This window comes from Bos grunniens, chromosome 1 (assembly GCF_055505025.1).
Source record: "Bos grunniens cultivar Pamir isolate PY7600 chromosome 1, Bosgru_T2T1.0, whole genome shotgun sequence".
NCBI classification, from domain to species: Eukaryota; Metazoa; Chordata; class Mammalia; order Artiodactyla; family Bovidae; genus Bos; species Bos grunniens.
In genome coordinates this window covers 30098131-30123161 of record NC_141165.1, presented here as the reverse complement: position 1 = coordinate 30123161, position 25031 = coordinate 30098131, and the positions used below count along the sequence as shown (strand labels likewise).

General features: G+C 38.2%; 1 protein-coding gene across 6 annotated transcripts in view; it reads right to left on the bottom strand.

Annotated features, from left to right (window-relative positions):
- RASA2 (RAS p21 protein activator 2) overlaps nt 1-25031 on the bottom strand; it is a 127159-nt gene that overhangs the window by 97845 nt on the left and 4283 nt on the right. For 4 of the 6 annotated variants that reach the window (XR_015154139.1, XM_086373693.1, XM_086373351.1 and 1 more), the window contains exon 2: nt 2311-2428. Coding sequence is in view for 5 of the 6 variants with exons in the window: in XM_086373693.1 (XP_086229819.1) it covers nt 2311-2428 (118 nt within the window). In the remaining variant the exon portion in view is untranslated. Of the gene's footprint in view, nt 1-2310; nt 2429-16777; nt 16883-16974; nt 17189-25031 lie in introns of those variants that run through there. The other 2 variants (XM_086373592.1, XM_086373516.1) reach the window with 2 other exon arrangements.

Here is a 25031-nt window from a genome sequence, read left to right as displayed (position 1 = left end):
GTAACCATCGGAGATGGCAATGGCACCCCACTCCAGTACTCTTGCCTGGAAAATCCCATGGACGGAGGAGGCTGGTGGGCTGCAGTCCATGGGGTCGTGAAGAGTCGGACATGACTGAGCGACTTCATTTTCTCTTTTCACTTTCATGCATTGGAGAAGGAAATGGCAACCCACTCCAGTGTGCTTGCCTGGAGAATCCCAGGGACGGGGGAGCCTGGTGGGCTGCTGTCTATGGGGTCGCACAGAGTCGGACACAACTGAAGTGACTTAGCATAGCATAGCATAGCATAGCATAGCAAAGGTAACCACTGGAGAAGGCAATGGCACCCCACTCCAGTACTCTTGCCTGGAAAATCCCATGGATGGAGGAGCCTGGTGGGCTACAGTCCATGGGGTCGCTAAGAATCAGACAGGACCGAGTGACTTCACTTTCACACACTGGAGAAGGAAATGGCAACCCACTCCAGTGTTCTTGCCTGGAGAATCCCAGGGACGGGGGAGCCTGGTCAGCTGCCGTCTATGGGGTGGCACAAAGTCGTACACGACTGAGGCGACTTAGCAGCAGCAGCAGCAGCAGCAGCAAGGTAACCACTGACAGCCTTAAAATAGCTTCCAAGTGGCTATGAATCTAGAAAAATAACTTAAGGTGGACAGGTAGCTCAGCTGGTAAAGAATCCGCCTGCAATGCTGGAGACCCCGGTTTGATTTCTGGGTCAGGAAGATCCCCTGGCGAAGGGATAGGCTACCCACTCTAGTATTCTTGAGCTTCCCTGCTGGCTCAGTCAGTGAAGAATCCACCTGCAATGTGGGAGACCTGGGTTCGATCCCTGGGTTGGGAAGATACCCTGGGGGAGGGCATGGCAACCTACTCCAGTACTCTTGCCTTGGAGAATCCCCATGGACAGAGGAGCCTGGTGGGCTACATTCCATGGGGTGGCAAAGAGTTGGGCATGACTGAGCAACTAAGCAGCAGCAAGAATAATTGATTTTATCATTTTCCCCAACACAAACAGCTGGCAAGGCAAGGGCTTAAAACAAAAAGTAAGCTAATTTTAGTTTCTCATTTACGAGGCTATGTAGTAGAAACTAAAACAAGTATTCAACTTATTGAAAATTACTAGTTTTATATATCACTGATTTTTATGTGATATGTAATCAACATACATTTAGAAACAAACAGTTTCAGGTTCCAATCTCAGTTTTGCTTCTAACTTCCTTTATTAAGTGTGCAAATTGTTCAGTCTTTTGGTGACTCAGTTTCATCATTTATGTAAATTCTAATAAAGAATTACAGAATTCTAATAAAACAGGGCAGGTGATTTATGATTAAAGATGTGAAGTATATTCAAATCTTCTTGGGCTACTAAATATTTCATCCATCATATGTTCATTCCAACAACTTCTGATTCCCTTATTTTAACTTTTATCTCTGGACAAGACTGTATCCCTCCAGCACAGCTCTGCACTAGAATTATATCCTCAGATGCTATTAAAGGGAAGAGTGGCACATTTCAATTTTATGAATTAAAATTTACTGATACTCTTGCAGTGCTACTACACTTTCAAAAAATGAGAAATCTACCTAAGAGCTCATTCCCTTACACTGCACTACTTTAGTTAAGTGACTTGTATAAACGTTAAAGGGTAATTTATTCTCAAGAGAAATAAAATTATGATGTACTTTGAGAAAAGTTCAAATAAGTGGGCAAAATTTAGCCTAGAGAAAAAAACTGAGGTATTGGTGGTTGTTTTCAAAAACTTCAAAGACTATCATGTGAAAGATGGATTAAACTTGTTCCCCATATATTCAAGGGACAGAATTAGGAACAATTAAAAGGAAGACACATTTCTGAGGCAATGAGAAGCCACATGAAAGCAAGTTCTGTGTCCATCTTGTTCTCGTGGATGTATGAATATATAGCGCCTGGCAAGTGCTTGGCATACAGTAGGTTTTCCTTTTGATAGACATTAATCAACTAAATCTAAGAGTCAGAATAGTTCTAAGACCTAACAGGCTGCTTAGGAGGCAGTGAAATCCTTGGTCACTGGAATATTAAGCAAATGCCAGATGACGACTTGTCAAAAATAATTGTCAGGAGGAACTAAGCATAATGGATTTAGTCCAGCTCAATGAACATTAAGGCTCCTTCAAACTCTGAGATTCTGTAATTCTAAAAATAAATTCAGAAACGAAAAGGAAAATAAAAGTTTCAGATGAAGAAAGACTTCTTGATAACAGTCAGGAAAACATATAAAAGCTATCATTCAATACATATCGTATTAGTGATAATTTACTAATTTTTTACAAACCTTAAAGATTTTTCAACAACTTGGGTACGATAAACTTCTTCCTGGTCCAAATTTATGGTGCAGAAACAATCTCTCATCTTGTTGGGTCCAAGATATGGCAATAAATTTTTCGCTTCACCTGTTGGCACAAAAATTAAAACTGGTGTTAAATATCACTGGCTGCTTCATGCTAAACCTTATATGGGATGCATTAAATGAAAAAGAACATATAAGATATAGCACAGAAAATAGTATTAGTGATTACAGAAAGATAATAAACTTGGTCAAAAATAGTCTGGTGAGACGGAGGTGAGGAGCTGTGTGTAACGGGGCACGTGAGATATGTTATACCACTGGATCCCTGGTCCCAGGAAAGAGCAATACCCCCAGCTTGTGCTCTTACCCCATCCCACCGGCACCACCCCAAGGACTTGCCTCCACAACTAATCCCTCTTTCCTGTATCACTAACTGTCCTCTCTACTGGATCATTACCATCAGGTCATAAACAAACTCTGGTATTTCCCAATTGTAAAAACAGCACAAAAAAGAAAAAAATCTCCTTTGATTCCACCTCCCCCTCATGACATCATTCCATTTCTAGACTCCCTTTCACAGCAAAACTTCTCAAAAGCAAACATCTACAGTCACTGTTTCTAATTCCACACCTTCCATTCATTCTTCCATCCAATCAGCTTTTAACTCCATGACGACAATGAAGCTACTCTAGGCAGGGTCACCAATGCCTTTCATATTGCCAAACCCAAGGACATTGCTCTGTCCTCATCATACCTGATCTGACAGCACTGTTTAATGTAAGTGAAGGCTAACATCTCTCCTTAAAACTCATTTTTTCTTGGCTTCCATAACACAGTATTTCTGGTTTTCTTCCTACATCACTGGCCCTCTGCTGACATCTTTCCCTCCTCACCTATAAATGTTGCAGTGCCTCAGGGCTCAGTTCTGGGCTACCTTCTCTTCTTTCCCTAAGCAAATTCCTTCAGTATATGGTGTTAACGCCCATGCCTCTCAGAGGCCTGAGGTCATTTCCAGGCCTGATTTCTCCTCCTCAACACTAGATGTGAATATTCAACTGCCTCTTCGAATATCCAGTAGAGTTCTCAAATTTTTTAAGTCCCAAACCATCTGATTTCCTCCCCTAAAACCCACTGTTTTCCCCAGTCTACCACCATCTTCCTCTTTTTCTCTCACCTGTTCCCCATACTTCCCACTCCCACATCCAGTCCATCAGTAAATCCACTGAACTCCATAATAAATCCCAAATGAAATCACTTCTCCTTGCCTTAATCAGTATAATCCTACAATTCACTCATCAAGGAGTGTGATCTTTTAAACACAATATTCAGATCAATCACTCCCCTACTCCAATACCATTTGACTTCACCGGGGCTTCCCCAATGGCTCAGAGGATAAAGAATCCACCAGGAATTCAGGAGACTCAGGTTTGCTCCCTGGGTTGGGCCGATGCCCTGGAGGAGGAAACTGAAACCTACACCAGTATTCTTGCCTGAAAAATCTTGTGGACAGGGTCACAAAGAATCAGACACAGATTTTTTCTGAGCAACTAAACAGAGAACAGAAGTCAATCCATTTCTAAATTCCCCTGGTCTACCCAGCCCCACTCAACTGTCCTCTCTTTGACCTCTTTCCTCCCACTCTCCCCAGTGTTCACCCTCTTTCCATTCATCAACCATGTCAAACTTGTTCAAGCTTAGGACCTCTGTCTGGAGTCCTCTAACCCATCTTCATATGGCTGTCTCTTCCTCTCATTTAGGTCTCAGTGCAAACGCCACTTCCTCAGAGAAACCCGTCCGTACTATTCTATCTACAAAAATAATCCTGCTACTATATTCTATTTCTCTCTTTTCTTGATAGCATTTACAACTATCTGAAACTCTTCATTTTTATATCTGATTCCCTCATTCTTAGGGAGTTCTTAGCTACCTCATTCAAGGCCTGAGAACTTAACTGATCTTCAGGATCTCAAATAGTGACTGTCAACTATTGAGAAATATGTGCTGAATGAATATTAAAGAATCAAGTAAGTCTAGTTTTGAAGTTCTTGTGAGAAGCGGGTGCTGAAATCAGACACCCACTAAATTAGGAAAAAAGGTGGTAGGCATTAGGGAAAGAGCGTTTCCCTGAGAATCATGAAACTAAGTATTTCCGTATTACCTTTGGTACTAAGTGGCCAAATGGCTTCAGACAAACCTGGGAAGAACAAGTTTTCCTGACAAAAAAGTCTGGGCTGGATAAACCCAGGTCTCTTTCTGCTTACCAACTTTAAAACAAAAGGCCATTTGAACCAATTTACTTTAAAGAAGTCTATCAGAAACTTAAGTACCCGCGAAAAACTCAATACACAAATGATTTTTTTTAATTGAAATTAGAAAAATCAGGAAGTCCCTCAGAGCCATCTGGGAGACTGTCTCTCCGGCTTAAGTCCTGAGTAAGTCCACTGAATAAAACATACTTCTCAAAAATTAAAAGTAAAATTAGAAAAATCAATGGAAGAGCACCAGTAAGATACTGTTACTTAGTTCATCGCTGAGAGATTAGGAAAAAAAATCAAGTTACCATGTCACAGAATAAACATATTCATTTCAAGTCAAAATAAAGGAATCTAATCTTTTAAATGACCCCTAAATTGCCCAATATGGGTTGGCCTTTACAAATGCACTAGTTTTCTAAAAGGCAAAAATACTGTACATCTGAATTTGTATCCATCTAGTCTCCTCTTCCTCAGAAGATTACATGTCCGCCCTTATTATCCACAGCTTATCCCTCTGCTGTGTTCTCTCATCCCCGTTTCCTCTCTCTCACTCTAGCACACTGCCCAACAATTTTCATTATTTTCGACTTTCTCCTTTAAGTCTTTCCTTTTTTGCCTCCCCTCTGTACAATCCAGAGGGTTTGAGGGTTTGTTTTTTTTTTAGCGAAAAATCCACCTAGGTCACCATAAAGGGCTTGCAATATAAACAAATTTGGAATTAAAATCATAATAAACATGCTCCATATCTAATGAGGGAATCTGGAATACTAAATCATTGCCCTTGAACATGTTGCTATTTCATTCACACAAGCGCAACTTGAGAAACTACACTGTATAAATGTACACATATTCCGCCACCCACCTTTTTAAGAGGGAAACGGGATTATTTTCTCTGCAGAATCCAATGAAAGTGACATTATTAGATATTTACTTAGAATAAGGAAAAATTCAAATTCTACAGAATATTTAAATTTAAAATGCACTCAACATCACTTCCTAAAAAAGTTGTTCATAATCTTTGAATATCTGTCACTGCTGTTCAAAATAAAGTAAAATCATCTAATCAATGCGAGATCACCAATCGACCATGCTAATAGGTTAAGTCAACTTTCGAGTCTTTAAACTGTACCTTCAAACTGCAGCAGTAACTAACTGGCATTAATCAAAATAATTAATTGCCACATTATTTAAAAAGATCAAAAGTGAAGTAACTAAAGGTTAGAGAATTCACAAAAATAATGTTGCACTCCATACATCTCTAAACAAAAAGATTATTTTAAGAGCACACTCTTTATATTAAGCTACACAAAAAGAAATGAGGAACTTGAGAAGATACCTGTCCTGCATATGGTATTTTCATAGGGCCTCACTAGTTCTAGTAAATTACTGTATATAAATAAGTAAGTACACTGGTCAAAAAATAAACAAACAAAAAACTACTGCTCCTTAAAAGGCAAGCGTCTGGAAAACTTATTCTATAATCTCTGCTCCAATTCTTCCCCTCCTACTCACAGCCTGAATCTGCAATTTGGCTTCTGAACCTATTTCTTTACTGTAACTCCCAAGAACACTAATAATATTTGTTGTTGTTTAGTCACTAAATCACGTCTGACTCTTTGCCACTGAGCCACCTGGGAAGCTCTGCTAATAATACTGTGCGTGTGGATGTGTGTGTTCAGTTGTTCAGCTGGGTCCAACTCTTTGTGACTCCATGGACGGTAGCCTGCCAGGCTCCTCTGTCCACGGGAGTTCCCAGGCAAGAATACTAGAGTGGGGTGCCATTTCCTTCCCCAGGGGATCTTCCTGACCCAGGGATTGAACCCACGACTTCCACATTGGCAAGCAGATTCTTTACCACTGAGCCACCTCTGTGGTAATAATGTCAGGAAACTTTGGGCATACACAGACCATTAAATTCATCATACAGGTGGAGAACCAATTTCAGCTATTTTTTTAATGTTTCATTATAAAACAATAAAAATATACTAAAATACAAACTTACAAGCTTCTCAACATTATTTCATGGTATTACTTGCAATCTTTCTCAATTTATCTGCAGCCTATTTGGCGATGGTTGGCCTTCAGGAAAATCAGGGTCTGTATCTGTGGTAGATATGGTGGGTCAGTATGACTTCCTGTACTGCAGAGACTAGAAAGCTAAAAACTACATTTCCCAGCCTCTCGTGCAGTTAGGGTTGTGGCTGTGATTTAAATTCCATCAATTAGATGCTCTCTGGAAATTTGGAGGACAAAAGAGAATGGAGGTGGCATTTAGGTTGCTTCTACTAGTAAGCACTGTCATGGAGATGTCTAGGTTTTCTATAGCAGCACTTGCTGCAGTCCTGGTATCCAGTCACAGGTTTCACAGGTATCAGGAAGGATACACAGCATCCATTCTGTCACACAGGTCGTGTGCATGACGGCAGCAGCACGAGCCAGCAGCAGTGACAACCATTTACTTGTCGCCGGCTGTTTCCTAACAGTGGCAGACTTCTGATCATGGCCCAGGTGACAAGGTTCTAAAGACTAGCAGCTAAAAGTTACAATTTCCTAATTTTTCAGGCACCTTTCTGATCCTAAAAGAGGTGGTAACTCCCGTCATGGCCCCGATGCAATGTGGCTTTTGAACATTATTTTTGAAAGTTTAAGGGCTTCCCAGATGGTGCTCATGGTAAAGAACCTACTTGCCAATCAGGAGATGTAAGAGATATGGGTTCAATTCCTGGGTTAGGAAGATCCCTTGGAGAAGGAAATGGCAACCCACTCCACTATTCTTGCCTGGAGAGTCCCATGGACAGAGGAGTCTGGTGGGCTACAGTCCTTAGGGTCGCAAAGAGTCGGACACAACTAAAGCAACTGAGCACTTAAAAGTTTGACTAAAGTGTGTTCCTTCAGTCTTTCCAACAATTCTATATAAGTCACTTAAAATCATTTATTAAATCTCTTTCTGCTTATACTAGCTAGAGTTGATTCTGTAACCTAATCCTGACTAGCTTCTTTTCTTATCCTTTCTATCTTTTCTAAAAAATCTAAGAATCCCATTTCATATTACTGGTCATCAGAGCTTGGTAAATTTTTCAGCTATTAATAGATGTGGCTATCTGGATCAAACATGGACTCAGAAATTATAAAGTAATATCTCACTGCAACGACTTTTGTGTTCCATTAGACAGTGAGCTGAACAGCACAGCACACCCAAAAGGTGAAAGTGTCAACTTGGAAATGGGAGAGGGATACAGCCTGACTCTCTGCATGGTTGTTACTATCTGCTTTCAGAGAACACTTCTGCATTTCTTATTGTAGCATTTAGATGTGGTTTTTAAACAGTATGTACTAGCACAAAAATAGAAATATATATCAGTGGAACAGGACAGAAAACCCAGAAATAAGCCCATGCACCTACCGCCAATTAATCTCTGACAAAGGAGGCAAGACTACCCAATGCTGGAAAGACAGTCTCTGCAACAAATGGTGCTGGGAAAACTGGACAGCCAAATGTAAAAAAGTGAAATTAAATAATTCCTTATCTCTATACATAAAAATAAGCTCAAAATGGATTAAAGACCTACACAGACACTATAAAACTCCTTGAGAAAAACATAGGCAGAATACTCTTTGACATAAATCACAGCAATATCGTTTTCAATCCATCTCCCAGAATAATGGAAATAAAAACAAAAATAAACAAATGGGACCTACTTAAGCTCAAAAGCTTTTGCACAGCAAAGGCAACAATAAACAAAGCGAAAAGACATCCCACAGACTGGGAGAAAATATGTGCAAAAGATGTGACTGATAAGGAATTAGTCTCCAAAATTTACAAACAGCTTATGATGCTTAACAGTATCCTGAAGACACATTTCTCCAAAGAGGACATACAAATGGACAATAGGCACATGCAAAGCTGCTCAATATTGCTAGTTATTAGAGAAATGCAAATCAAATATTTGCATTTGATTTGTGCAAATTGGTGTGAGGTATTACCTCACACCAGTCAGAATGGCTATCAGCAAAAAATCCACAAACAATAAATGCCAGAGAGGGTGCGGAGAGAAGGAAACCCTCCTACACTGTTGGTGGGAATGTAAATTACTACAGCCACTATGGAGAACAGTACGGAGGTTCCTTAAAACACTAAAAATAGAGCTGCCATATGACCATATGCAATCCCACTCCTGGGCATATATCCAGACAAAAGCACGATCTGAAAGGTTACACTCATCCCAATGTTCATTGCATCACTGTTTACAACAGACAAGACATGGAAGTAACCTAAATGTCCATCAACAGAGGAATGGATAAAAAAGATGTGGTACATATATACAATGGAATATTACTCAGCCATTAAAAAGAATGAAATAATGCCATTTGCAGCAACATGGATGGGCCTAGACAGTGTCATACTGAGTGAAGTAAGTCAGAAAGAAAAGGAGAAATATCGTATGACATCCCTTATATTTGGAATCTAAAAAGAAATGATACAAATGAACTTATTTACAAAACAGAAAGAGACTCACAGACTTAGAAAATGAACTTATGGTTGCCCGGGGAGAAGGGAGAGCTGGGAGGTTTGGGAAGGTCATGTACACACTGCTATGTTCAAAATGGATAACCAACAAGGACCTATTTTATAGCACACGGAACTATAATCTATTATGTGCTGGCATGGATGGGAGGCGGGGTTCAGGAGAGAATGGATACATGTATATGTATGTATGTCTGAGCCCCTTTGCTGTTCACCTAAAACTACCACAACATTGTTAATCAGCTATATTCTAATACAAAATAAAAAGTTTTAAGTTTGAAAAAAAATGTGATTTTTAAAACATGCTTGATAATACAATATCATGTCTCCATGAATTTGGAACTCCCAAATTCTCAATATGTAAACCATGTGCACTACTTTGTGTACCTCCATCTTATCCTTAAATTTACACATCCTATTTTAACTCTATTAAGATTAAAGTGTTCAAGACATTCAATAAATTGCTAAGATACAACACTTGAGCAAGATAGCTGAAATAATGGAAATAATTTTTACCTGCATTTGAATGAAAGTAGGAGATGTTTTTAGCTTAGTCTTTATTTTAAAAATTTTGTGCATACACAAAGGTAGGAACTTGTCCTATAAAGGCAGATGTATTATTGGCCCCACAGCAAACAGTATAGATCTGATTACATTTAGAAGTGTCGCTATTTCCTTCAACAAAGAATCAATTATCAGGAGGCATATTACTAACAAAACAACTGTTCCTCTATGAAGAAAGGAGCCTGGCCTTCAAGCACAACATCTTTTACTCTGTAATAAGACCATTTCTTGTTGAATTCATAACTGGTACTCTTTAAGAGGGCTTCCTGGTGGCTCAGTGGTAAAGAACTGGCCTGCTAATGCAGGAGATGACAGTTTGATTCCTGGTCGGGCAGATTCCCCAGAGAAGGAAATGGTTACCCCACTCCAGTATTCTTGCCTGGGAAATTCCATGGACAGAAGGAGTTTTGTGGGCTACATTCAGTAAATGAGGTCGCAAAAGAGTAGGACATGCTTAGCAACTAAACAATAGCTCTTTAAGAGCTTTTCTAGTCTACATGCCTTACAACGTTAATTGTTAACCAAATTAAAAAAAAAAAAAAAACCAACACATTCTCTCTTAAAGCAAGGGTTTTAGAGATGAACTAATTATCCACCGGGCATTTGTTTCTTCCCCCTCACAGATGGGCTGCAAGTATGCCAAGAACACCTTCATATGACAGACACATCACTGGTTTTGTTCAACCATAAAATGAAACAGCCGCCTGTTCATTCATGTGATAGTAATTGTTTCTCTGCATCATTGAAACCTTATAACATCAAATACACAGCATGTAATAAAATGGTATATTTAGCTTGGATCCCCATCCTTCACACTGTTGCTAGTTCCTTTTTTTAAATACGTTACATAGCACTCCTGCTCAAGCCTTCAGTGGTTGCACACTACCTACCACTGCCCGCCTTGCAGGATAAAATCTAAAACTCCTTAGTCTGGCATATAAATGCTTCATGATCTGGCACCATCTACTATTTAATCATAACCACACAAGTTATGCTCCACAGTACTGCACTTTCAGTTCCTTGAAAACACTGTATTCTCTCATGCCTCTGGACATTTACAGCGCTATTTTCACTGCATGAGATGCTCTCACCTGATCTTTTCCCCCACAAAGCTCTGCTTAAGGCATCTTTGTACAATCTTCCCTCAACTCCTAGGTAGTCATGTCACCTTTTCCTCTCTTTCCTACTGCATTGTATCTGTACTTCTACTATAAGGATCATATTGTATTGCACCTGTTCTGTTTCATTTAACATATTAAGTGCCTACAGGATGCCAGGCACCTTTCTAAATACTGGGAATATAACAATGAATAAAAAATATAGGTCTTTGCCCACATGGAACCATTGTACAATCTAGACAGTGGAAACAAACATCATAAACTCTTAACCAAGTATATAATATTTATTGCCATGGAAGAAAATAAGGGTAAGAGACTTAGGGAGTGCCACGCCCAGAGGGGAGAGAGAGGGAGGACAGCAATGCTATTTTAAACGAGGAAGGCCTTTATATGGAGATATTCGAGGAGATATTTGAAGGAGGTCAGTGAGGGAATGAGTCACCCAGATACCTAGGGAAAGACACAAGCAGAAACAATAAAATATGCAAAGGCCATGACAGAGGATAATTTGGCATACTGAAGGAACAGCAAGGCGGCCAGTATGGCTGTAAAACAATAAACAAGGTAGGAAGGAGGAGGAAACAGTAAGAGATGAGATAGGAGTGGGGAAGGAAGCAGGTTAAATAGGGTCTTGTGGCCAATGGAAAGTCTTAGGCTTTCCTGAATGAGATGGGAAGCTATTGAAGGATTATGGGCAGAAGAATGGCATGATCTAACTTTGTTCTAAAGAATCATGGCAGAAGGTAAAAGGTGGAAGCCGGAAGCTGGACAGGAGGCTACTGTAATAATTTTGATTACAGTTAACTTAGACCAGACAGGCAGTCTTGGCATGCAAAGAAGTGGCCAACTGGTCATATAATTTGAAGATAAAGCCAACAGGATTACGGATATTTTGGATGTGGGTGTAAGAGGAAGGGAGTCAAGGATCACTTCTTAAAGAGTTTCAGCCAGAGCAGCTGGATGAACAGAGATGCCACTTCCAGAGCAAAGAGCTTCTTGTTGGCAAAGAGAGTATGCTAAGTCTGAGACGCCTTTAAATATCCAAGTGCAGATGTGCAGCAGGCAAGGAAGTGCTGGCTAGAGACAGAACCTGAGAATCATTAGCAACTACATAGTATTTCTCAAACCATAAGACTATCCAATTACAAGAACAGTAAATATGGAAAAAAGAGAAGAGATTTGACAACTGAGCCTCAGAGTTCTCCATCATTTTGCGTTAGTAGAGTTAAGAAGGAACCAGCAAATGAGACTGCTGTATGTCTCTTTGCTGAATATAAACTCACCGAACCAATTCTTAGCACCATGCTTAGCTTATAATAGATAATGAAATATCTACTAATGTGTATGTTTATAACTTTAGCATGGGCAAAGAAGAGGTTCTAACATCACATCACAAGTTACAAAATTGCAAATAAACTTCTTTTCATATGTTTGATATAAGCTGATCCATGTCAGTTGCTCCAAAGGTTTAAAAAGAAAATGTCTCCTGTATAGTTACCAAAAGCACTAAATTTAAAAATCTCCATAGTACGAAAACAGAGACATCGTACTGAAAATAAACAAAACACTCCTGAGATGCACACATTCATTTATTGAGTGCCTACTAAGATAGTAAGGACACATGAGTGCGAAAAACACACAAAAACCGTGTCCACACTGAGCTAGTAAGATGGACAGATAATAAATAAATTAAATGGTATGTTAGTATTAAGAAGAAACAGGTACCACATGAAATGGCAGAGGGAAGGGTGCCAAGGAAGGCTCCACCCACAAGGTAACTTCTGCATAAATATCTGAAGAAAAAGGGAAGCCAAGTAAGTATTTTACAGAAAATAGCTTTTAGTCATTGGCAAAAAGTAAACAATTTAAACCAAGAAGATAAATATCACTGGAAATCAAAACTGATAACCTAGATTAACAGAAATAGAAAGATGGCCAACTCTATGTGTACAAGATCAGTGATTCTATGCAAAGGTCAAAGGGCATAAATCCAGATCCTACCATATAATTTTACCTAAATCTAGAATTCCAAATATCAGGGTACTGGGAGAGATTCCAGTGTATATGCTTCTGGGCATGAATGCAAGTATGCACATACGTGTTTATGTGGATGTTTTGCAGGGACTATGTGCATGCATTTTATCTGTAGGTTTGCATGTGTGTTTCTGCGTCCTAGAGGGAGACATTACTGGGATAAGTAAGAATAGAAGACAAGTATTTCTCAAACAGTTGCATGCTCCAAAACAATACTAAACATTTTCTAAAATATCCCATTTGGTTGGTACAACCACCTTTGACATAAGCATTACTGTTCTCCTTTATAAATTGAAAAAAAAAATCATAGTTACACTGGCAGTACAGTGAATTGACAAAAATCAAATTCCAAAGCCTAGTCTTTCCATTCCTATTCATGTCTTTCTGAACAGAGAAGTGCCTAGAGGAACAGACAGCTATTCCTTTCTGAAACTATCCTAAGAGATCCTGTAGGATCTCCAATCTATTTCAAAGGATACCTTAAACACAAAAATAAGAGGTTCAGAATGTGAATAACTCCCAAGAGAAACTGCAAAGGGCCAGGGTCCTGGACAAGATGATCCTAAGAAAAAGATTACCTGCAGTGGGAGGAACGCTGAATCATAATAATAGTTTCCATTTATCAAATATTTACATTATACACACACACACAGATGATGTTTCTTAGGGACTTCACATGTATGTCACTTAATCTTCGTAATAACTTCTTCCAAGTAATTTTTTTTAAATAGAGAAATTGGGGACGGAGGGATAACACTGCAGGGGTAAAGCATAACAGGAACAAGTTCAGGAGGTGGAAACAGCAGGAGCACCTTCAAGAAAGCAGTTAACAGTACTAACTGACTCAAGCAGAGAGAGATGAAAGGGGAGTAGAAAGGATGCAGCTGTAAAAGAAAGGTGGCACTGCACAGAACCTGTGATGTCAAGCCAAGGAGTTTTAATTTCATTCAGCAAGCAACAGAGTCACTAGAAGTTCCCGTGTGATCAAATCTATGCTTCAGGAAAATCACTGATAGTTACAGGGCCTAATCTAAGGTAACAAAGGGGCAATGGAGGAAAAGAAATATGGAAGAGATACTGCAGAGGGAAAATCCAGAATTTGGCCAGACTCAGGATATGATGTTCTAATAACTGGAGTATCAACCTAAGCAGAGGATTAGAACTTTAGATGGGGGGAAGATATGAAAATATGCAAACATTATCATTTATGTACTCAACCAAAAAATGGAGTGAAGGAATCAAATGTACACTTAAAAACATAAGTTTCGGTGTACACAAGCTTAGAATAAAACGCTATTATACCATCTAGTTATAGATACATAAGACAATCCTATATAATTTTTTTTCTTTTTGGCCACACCATGCAGGATGTGAGATCTTAGTTCCCCAACCAGGGATCAAACCAGTGCCTCCTGCCGTGGAAGCACAGAGTCCTAACCATTGGACCGCAGGGATGTCTCAAGACAATCCTATGTAATGTTAACATATAAGATCTTTCAATTTTCATATAAAGTTTAATTTTAACTTTCCCAGTAAGACAAAAGTTGAAAATAATTCTGAAAACATCTACAGTACTGCCATAGTACAGCAAGTTAGAACAAATTCATTTTGGAGACGGGAGTTTCAGTGTGAGTTTTGTACTTAATTCTCTACATGCCCTAGTCTCAACCTCCTGTGTAAAAAGAAGTCATTACAACGCTTCAAGGGCTACTGTGGCCATCAGCTGAGTAAGTGAAGTGAAAGTCGCTCAGTCGTGTCCAACTCTTTGTGACCCCATGGACTATATAGTCCATGGAACTCTCCAGGCCAGAATCCTGGAATGGGAAGCCATTTCTTTCTCCAGGCGATCTTCCCAACACAGGGATTGATCCCAGGCCTCCTGCATTGCAGGCAGATTCTTTACAGCTGAGCCACCAGGGAAGCCCAGCTGAGGTAAAGCACTTACCATAATGCCTAGAACAAAATAAGCACTCAGTAAACAGTAACTAGCAGTGCCCTTCCTGGTTACAGATCCCTAAGAAACAGCGTCTGTACACAATTCCCTTCACTCAAGCTACTAGGTCTGACCAAAGATAACCTGTAATTTAATAACTGGACACACCAGAGGAGCTCATTTTTTTAATGAACTTCTATTACAGAAATAATGCATTTCTATTGGAAGAAACAAATGAAAAACACCTGGCCTTTCTGTATCTCAGGCTCCAAATCTCTAAAATGAGATGCCTGAACTCTTTCAGATGGAGGGGGAGGACAAAAATTGGGGGTCAGCCAGCCAGAGATTTGTTTGGCTTGCACAGTGTTAGGAAAAATGTAGCCAACATCTAGAACTGGAAGAGTTAATAATAAATCAATCCACATTTCTGGTTTCTCTTTAACAATCAGAGTCCTGGCAATGAGGTTCTGAATGGAAACTGTAGACAAGATACTCTTTTGAAATCCTAACAATCCCCACCTGGCTTTCCTTCACTATGCCTGGTGGTCTCTGTAGACTGGAGTTTGCAACTCCTTAATTAGTTAATCCTCTAAGTTCCCCTAACTTTAAGATCCTGAAAAGTTGTAAAAAGAGCACATGGCAACACTGATTTCAAATGTTTTTAGATATTGCTACCCTGGGCCAGGTGAATCTGATAAACACTATAAGAACTAGATACACATTTATGTTAAATAAACTGTTCATCAAGAAAACTATGAACATAAACTTTACCAATTCTCACTTCTACTCACGTTACAGCCAGCACTTAACTGAGCACAATGTGCCAGGTAGTACACCAAGTCATCCAATCTTTTCATAACCACTCTGTAAGATGAGAATAACTACTACCTCCAATTTATACAAAAGGAAGCTGAAACTCAGAGAGGTTAGGTGATTACTAGAAAAGTAGAAGAAAATTCATGCTTTCAACATGCTCCATTTTCATTTATCATTCAACCAATTTCTATATACCTAATCTAATAAATACTTTCTACAGAATAAAGAAATCTGACACAAGAGCTCTCTCATTTATTTCTCTTTACAGCTTTCAAAGAAGAACAGAAGAGAAAAACCGCCAAAAAACACCTTTCGAATGGTTTCTCAGGCACCCTCTTCAGAGTATGTCAGACTGCCCCAGGTGTACAGTAACCAACGAGGAGGTGGGGCGCCCAAGAACTGTTGCGTTGTTTAGTTGCTAAGCCATGTCCAACTCTTGTGACCCCATGGACTGTAGCCCGCCAGGCCCCTCTGTCCATTGGATTCTCCAGGCAAGAACACTGGAGTGGATTGCCATTTCCTTCTCCAGGGGATATTCCCGACCTTGGGATCGAACCCAATTCTCCTGCATTGGCAGGTGGATTTTTTACGACTGAGACACCTTGGAAGCTCACCTAAGAACTACTGAAGAGAGACAAATGTTACACAGCTATTACTTCCCTCATCTTTAGTTGTCACTTTAAAAGCACCACTGAAAAGATAGACATTTATACTTGTGATATTATTCAGGCAGAGAATGAGTCACAAACAGGCATATGGAGACTGCTGGGATATCTAGTAAGTAGGGTTTTCCAGTGTCTAAAATTAACATGATTAGAGAACTGGATTGTCAAGCAGCTTTTCTCACTCCCAGTAAATGAAAAATTACCTTTAAAAAAAAAAAAAAAAGTCATCTGAGATTCTATAATCCCATTCAACTGGCAACCTTAAAAAATCAACACATTACATAATTATTATCATAAATCCGATTCTACCTAAGAATGGCCATTATGATATTAACCTAGGACCTGGAGGTTAAATAAATACAGAATAATAAAGTGTCACTAACACTGCACTCCTGCTCCATCATGGAAATAAGGTACTGTGCAATTCCTAGGAAAACACAAACAAGGTAATAGCACTGAGCAAGCACTTGAGTGGGCAAAGGACTCCCAGAATCCAGCACAGTTCAGGTGGTGAGCCAAGAACTGCTTGGTGGTTTTAATACCTGAACAATTCTTGACAAGGCAGAAAGCCAAGGTTAAAGCGTGAATTCCATGGCAACTCCTCAGAATGTCCTAGTAGTGAAGATGCAGCTCTTCAGTGTGAAAATCTACAGAATGTAATTAGAGTCCGATTGTTTTACACAAGTCATGTGCACAATAATTATCATACAGTTATCTATATCACTATCATATTAATCACCTCTGACTGCAGCTCAGTCCAGAACCAACGACTGTACATGAAAAGACAAGTTTCGCAAGGTACTGCCAGGAAACGTCCATGGGTCATAGAGCAACGTCACCAAGTTGCAGGCAGGATCTTCCTGTGGTTTGCCTTACCCACTTCTGGTTTCAGTTGTGAACGTGTGCTGATCCCAAGCTTCTTACAGCCCCCTTCTCGAGGAGCAGCCCAAACTCTGAAACACATATGGTAGAAAGCTCTCCTAGGATAGACCCATGGTCCCTATGGTGACATGAATCTTTAGAGGCTTTTGAGCTGACCAGGAGAGCCTCCTATGGCAAGTAAATTAAAGGCCATAGCCAGGTGGTGGCAGAACTAAGGGCTACTTGGACAAGTCATACATGGGATAAGGCTACTATTTCTAGTAACAGCATCCAGGAAGGTAAAATGGGATTCAGTCATGACCTAGTGTTTTTTTAAAAAAAGAAAAAGATATAAAGAAGCTGTACCACACAGGTCAATGTATGTGAGTATTGTGTTCTAAGAGAACAATTAACATGCAGAAATTCACATGAGCATAGTCAAGCTGATGGACGAGTAACATTTTTTTGTGATCCTCAAAACAGAACTAAATATAAATTTTTATAGCATTTCAACATTTTAATTTTACTGACTATCCATTACTTTAGACAGAAACCAATCTAGGGATAATTATCAACTTCTTGACAAAAGAAATGTACTCATCAGCTCTTCCCAATATGCCATGACAGGCAACTTGACAGAGAAAAAGACATGGCTTTTGATGTCTTAAAAGCCATTCTGAATACCTGGCTCTGCCCCATTGAACCCTGAGCAAATAACCTTTCTGTGTGCTCCTTTGCTAAAACTGGAATTAATCACAAATTTCTTCATGAAATTGAATTAATGAAACAATTTACAAAATATCCTGGAAAGTGCTTGGAAAAGAGTAAATAATAAATATTAGTCCACTTCCCCCATCCACTAGGAAAATTTTTTTATAAAATAAAACTGTCCAAATTCAAAATGAAAAGGTTTTGTACCACTCACATGTTAAAGTATTTTAAGAGATTGGAATATTCTTTTTACTACATTCCTCTGAAACACTGAATTTTTTTAAAGTCAACTTTCTGAATGCAAACAACTGTTGAAAATAGGCAGAGCAAATAGGAATTCACTATATTATTCTTACAGTTTTGTGGGTGTGAAGTTTTATCAGTTACCCAAAAACTTCAGAGAAAAATTGTCTTTATGTGCACTCAAAATATTATCCAACCTAACCTTTGGTTACTGTTTTTGCAGACAGAATACTCTTCAACAGTTAAAGAAAGAGAGGCTCTTACAGCATAAGATTAATACTAAATCAAATTCATTTATACAAATAGTCATTTTTTGATAACATAGCTCATACATAAATATAGTTCCTAGAAAAGTAAATCATTATAAGGCCAATTTTCTTTGTCCACCACTGACAACCCATGGTGTTCATCTTTTCAAACATCTTTCTGTCTTTTTTTCCATATACATATAAAGAAGATAAGATACATATAACTATACATATCACCCTAAAGACAGGCTTCCTTTTTCCACAATAATACTTCTTGAAGTTCTTTCCTTTCACATTATAGATACATCTCATTCTTTTTAGCTGTTATAAAATATGTACATGAATATACTATTTAGTCATTTTCCTACTGATGGACACTTAAGTTGCCTCTGTTTTGTTTTACCAACAAGGTAACAATAAACATCTTTGTATATACCTCTTCTGCAAATGTTTAAGTGTTTCTGTAGGGCAGATATGTAGAAGTAGAAATATATAGGGTGTGCTGTGCTGTGTTGTACTTAGTCGCTCAGTCATGTCTAACTCTTTGTGAACCCAGTCTGTGGCCCTCCATGCTTCTCTGTCCTTGGGGATTCTCCAGGCAATAATACTGGAGTGGGCTGCATGCCCTCCTCCAGAGGGTGGGAGGAGGACCGAACCCAGGTCTCCTGCATTGCAGGTGGATTCTTTACCATCTTGGCCACCAGGGAAGCCCAAGAATACTGCAGTGGGTAGCCTATACCTTCTCCAGTGGATCTTCCTGACCCAGGAATCAAACCACGGTCTCCTGCATTGCAAGCAGATTCTTTACCAGCTGAGCTACCAGGGAAGCCCAATACACATTTAAATTTTTAACAGATATTGGAAAAATGCTCTCCAACATTGCTTTCCAATTTAAACTCAAGCAACAGTGAAGAAAGTACCTGTTTTCCTAAACTTTCACCAAGTACTGAAATTAATGAGCTTTTATTTTTTCACAAACTGATGACTTTTTAAAATTTTATTTCCTTGATTAATTTTTGTTAAACCTTTCCAGTATTTTCTTATGTTTATGGCCTTTTGTATCTTTTCTGTGGAATGCCTATTTATATTCTTTATTTTTCTAATGGCCTTTTCCTTTTAAAAATTTGGATGAACTTTTTATATATTCTGGATATGAACATATAGGGAGCATGGACAGTAGGTTAAGAGTAACAGAGCCAGTCTGCCCAGGGCTCACTAGCTGACAGATCTTGGCAAGTTACTTAGTTTAGCTATTCCATGCCTCAGTTTCCTCATCTGTAAAAATGGGGATAATAACTGTACTTACAGTCACCATGAGGGTTAAGTTAGTTGAAATACTTAAAGTGCTTTAAAACAGTGCTTGGCACACAGGTTAAGTGTTATATAAGAGTTTTCTTTTTGTCTGTAGAATTTGTTGCAAATATCTTCTCCCAATCTATTGTTTATGTTTTAGTTCCTGTTTACAGTAAGTCTTCACTTACTTTTCCTCAAACAGTTCTTTTTCCATCTCTATTCTAATATCAGAAATTATTTAAGTAGACAAAACCAACAAGACCCCCTCATTGTATCTCACAACCAACTTCTCAAGAATACAAGCAGACATCAGCCAAGACATCTAAATTTAAAAAATCTTTCCACTAAAGAAATCTAACTTCCTTACTAGCATAGTCCCCACAAATTAGTAAAAAGACTGATAATTCAGCAGGAAAAAAGGCAAATCAAATCAACACCAAAAAATGGAAATAAAAATGACTCTTAAAAATATGAAGAGATTCTCAACTTTGTTTTAGAAGTGTAAATTAAAACTAAAAATTAGCGTTCCTTTTCATCTTACAGACAAACAAAGATCAAGAAGTTTTAAAATACACACTATCCAGGTATAAAGAAATAGGCATTCATACATTGCTGATGGGAGCATAAATTGTTAGTTTCTATGAGAAGCAATTTGGCACTGTCTTTCCAGAATAAAAATGCACATACCACTCAATTCATCAACTTAATATCTAGGAATTTATCTTATAGACACATGCAATCATATTAAAAATAACATACCTATTTATTTATATATTAATAAACTTACATATTTTTAAAAATATTTAAAATAACATATTTATTTATTCAGTAAAGTTTGTAATAGCAAAGATCAGAAAAAATCTAAATGTCCATCAATAGGGGACTGGCTATATAAACTGTGGTGTATTGAGATGATGAACTTTTATGCAGCTGTTAAAAAAATGAGGTAGTTTCCCTCACCTCCCCTCCTTCTCCCGCGTGTGTGTGTGTGTGTGTGTGTGTGTGTGTGAGAGAGAGAGAGAGAGAGAGAGAGAGAGAGAGAGAGAGAGAGAGACCACTCAATTCATCAACTTAATATCTAGGAATTTATCTTATAGACACATGCAATCATATTAAAAATAACATACCTATTTATTTATATATTAATAAACTTACATATTTTTAAAAATATTTAAAATAACATATTTATTTATTCAGTAAAGTTTGTAATAGCAAAGATCAGAAAAAATCTAAATGTCCATCAATAGGGGACTGGCTATATAAACTGTGGTGTATTGAGATGATGAACTTTTATGCAGCTGTTAAAAAAATGAGGTAGTTTCCCTCACCTCCCCTCCTTCTCCCGCGTGTGTGTGTGTGTGTGTGTGTGTGTGTGTGAGAGAGAGAGAGAGAGAGAGAGAGAGAGAGAGAGAGAGAGAGAGACCACTCAATTCATCAACTTAATATCTAGGAATTTATCTTATAGACACATGCAATCATATTAAAAATAACATACCTATTTATTTATATATTAATAAACTTACATATTTTTAAAAATATTTAAAATAACATATTTATTTATTCAGTAAAGTTTGTAATAGCAAAGATCAGAAAAAATCTAAATGTCCATCAATAGGGGACTGGCTATATAAACTGTGGTGTATTGAGATGATGAACTTTTATGCAGCTGTTAAAAAAATGAGGTAGTTTCCCTCACCTCCCCTCCTTCTCCCGCGTGTGTGTGTGTGTGTGTGTGTGACAGAGAGAGAGAGAGAGAGAGAGAGAGAGAGAGAGAGAGAGAGAGAGAGAGAGAGAGAGACACCTCACATAAATGTGGGGCTTCCCAGGTGACTCAGTGGTAAAGAACTTGCTCGCTAATGTAGAAGACATATGAGACGCCGGTTCCATTCCTGGGTCGGGAAGATCCGCTAGAGCAGAAATTCTTATAGTATTCTTGTCTGGGAAATCTCAAGTTCAGAGGAGCATGGCAAGCTATAGCCCATGGGTCACTAAGAGTGGGACAGAACTGAGCACACATGCAAAGCAAATCATATATATGTATACATATATATACACACATATATACACACACACACATTTATTTGTGAAAAATCTTCAGATTACCATTAAGTATAAAAAAGCAAGATGCAAACCATGTGTATATTTTGTTGTGATGTGTATACTGGTGAGAGGGAGATACTAATACTCATACATTTAAGTGTAAGTGCCTAAATAAACTCTGTATGGATAAACAAGAAACTGGTAATGCTTGCTTCTGGGAAGGGAACGGCTAGAGGATAAAAGAAGTCTCAGTTAACTTTTTAATGTATGCCATTACTTACCTTTTGAATAGGGTACCAAGTATTTGTACTATCTAATCAAATAAAAGGAAAACATTTAAAAACAATCAAATGAAAACCTCCCTGTGATCACACTGACATTTCTACTGGTATCTTTTAAACAGTCACACACAGCAGGTTGCTATCATTCAAGTAGTGGGTGGCTAGTCTGTTCAATGGGTAAACGCAGAGGCCCACCATTCTAGCTGCCCACCCTGCAGAATGTTTTAAACCGACAGATGTCCAAGTACCACTCCGAGACTCTGAGTCAGTAGGTCTGGGGTAAAGCCTGCGCATCAGAATTTTTTTAAGTTCACAGGTGACACTGATGGACAGCCACGTCTGAAAACAACTGAGTTAAGAGCATGACACAAACAGGTAAACGTCCAGGCTCACTCTCTACTTAAATTACAAACACAGTTTCACTGCTAACCCTAACCACTTCACGCAGTTCTTAAAAAGGAACAGATGAGAGTGTGTAGATGGTACAGTGAAAATCTATTACTACTTCTGGATATTATCAGTAGATAGTGTCATCTTCATATACTAAACACAGTACCTTTGCAACATTCACACTAATGAGTTCATCCCATGTAGCATTTTAGCAAAAACTGATAGCAGTGGACTAATACCCAGCGGGCCGTTAATGGGGTTTTTGAGTGTCAACCTCTTCATCTGTAAAGTGAGAGGACTGAACAAGATATGTTCTCCACTTCCCCCACCTAACCTTCTATAATTCTCTAAGAATACAGGTGTTTAAAAGAAACTATCACTTTAGGATAAACTAGTAAGAACCTTTTTTCATCTCATTTACCGCTTAGGCCCATTTCATAGTCTAGTAAGCTAGGGTCCTCAAAGAAACTTAGATATGCATTGAGTACTGCTGAATAAAGTAACAGTCACAGAAAAAAAAAAAAAAACTGTTAGCATTCAAACAATCTTATCTAGTAAATCTTACATAAGTTTTTAAGTTTTTAAAAATACTAAATATCATACACAGTAAGTATACTAAATACATTTAAGCACTAAAATAAAAGCGCCTGATGTACTATCTCAAACTAATTGGTTCAAGTTAAAACGCAACAATCAAAGACGCAGTGCTGGAAGGGACGGGAAAGACCACATCCAGATCTCTCATTTTACAAGTAAGAAAACAGAAACTCAGCAAAGTTAAAGAATTTGCCCAAACTCATTCTGTCATTAATGATATTCTTAAACCAAGTTCACAGTAACAAATTTATCAAGTACTGTACACTCATGTTTGCATGAGTTGTACTAGTATAACCTTATAAAGTGTAATTATTTTAGCTAGGGATTTTTGGTGACAATGACATACAAAACTAAAGATTATCATAGAAATTTCTTTATATACATAAAAGTTTCTGAATTTGCATTAACTGATTACAACAAAACTGTTAGCAGCTCTCAAAAGCACACACAATTTCATTAGTACAGCAGGTAAAACATAATCTGCTATTACAGTCAAATAATTTCATAAAGCACATTAACAAGAAATAGGATTAGCATCTACGATTAAAGGATAAAGCAATAGTTTTATTTTAGCTACATTAGTTCCACAGTCTCTTAAGAGTCTATTCAAAGAGTCCTAAGTTAAAAAAGAAAAATTCTATGAACTCATTGAGGTTTACCTCCTGTCTTCCTCAGAGCAAATGATTAGCAGACTGCTCTGTGAACTTTTACAAAGAACCCTTTTCTCTCATTTCTATCCATTTGAAAGATGGATTCTTCCTCCATCGTAAATAACTCATCATCTCATTTTAAATTTCTGACAATAATGAGTTCTTGGCATGAACAAACCCTTTTAACCTCTCTCTTTCTACTAACTTATTAAATAACTCATCTCATTTCAAATATCTGATAATAAAAAATTCTCAGCATGAATAAACTTTTTAATCTCTCAATTCTATTGCATGGTCAATAAATTGTCTTAGTTTTGTATTTGATTACCAAAAAAATTAAACCTGCTATGACAAATAAAAACATCTAATGTGTAAGGTGGGATTATGAGATTTTTCTGTTACAGGGTCAGGACCAATTAGTAACAATATTCATGGAATACAGTCAGATAACAATATTCAATCCCCTAATAACAAGCAATCTGAGCATTTAGAAACATTTAATACTTTTCCTAATGCGGTAACTTTGGCAACAGTTCAAACCTAAGGTCACCTGGCACTGTGATTTTGAAAGGGATGAACTTCCTGCCATAGGCCCATGTAGTTTTCTTTTAAGAATACACTAGTTTGCTTAGCTGTAAAATTTACAGAACACTTTCATGTCTAGCATGTATCTAAAATCTCCCTCAGGATAATATAGAGAAGTAAGGCATTTTCTAAAGGCTGATTTTGTTCTAGGCACCATGCTGACACCTGGATAGTTTTTAAAAAAAAAAAAAAAGAGAGAACATGAACAAGAATGAATTCTACCTTGGAAGAATTCACAGTTTAATGGAGGAAATAAATGATTTCTATAAAATGTGCCGTAATAAGGAAATCAACAACAAACTGTGATCCCCCAACAGTACAAAGGCCTAACATAGTCTCTCCAGGAATGAAGGTAGCAATGCTCCCCCAAAAGACTCTAGTTAGGAGATCACATGGAGAAAGCTTCTGAAGGATGAGCAGGGGTTCCCTGACATAAATATGGGGTGGAGGAAAGGAGAAGGCACTCCCAAGCAGAGGGAACAACAAGTAAAAACGCCTAGTGATGAGGCATTTATTTCCATTTTAAAGATGACAGAGGTAAGTGAGCTGCCTACAGTCACATGAATAATAACTAACAGTGTATGAAACAGAATTCAGGACTCTCGATTCTAATCAGCTTTGTACATCAGGAAATGCCAGCACATACTGTACAAGAACATAAACGTTTATTTTTATTTATTACTTTACTCCTTCCTAAGAGATGGTCCGAGTCTGATTCACCTCCTTGGGAGGAGAAAGAGAAATGATCAGAGAAGGGGTTTTATTTAATCCTCACATCAATCCTGTGAGATAGACGTGTTTTTATTACCCCCACTTTACACACAAGAATACAGAGACACACAGAGGTTAACAAAAGTCAGAAATTAAGTGAAGAATCAAACCTAGGCGACTCCCCTG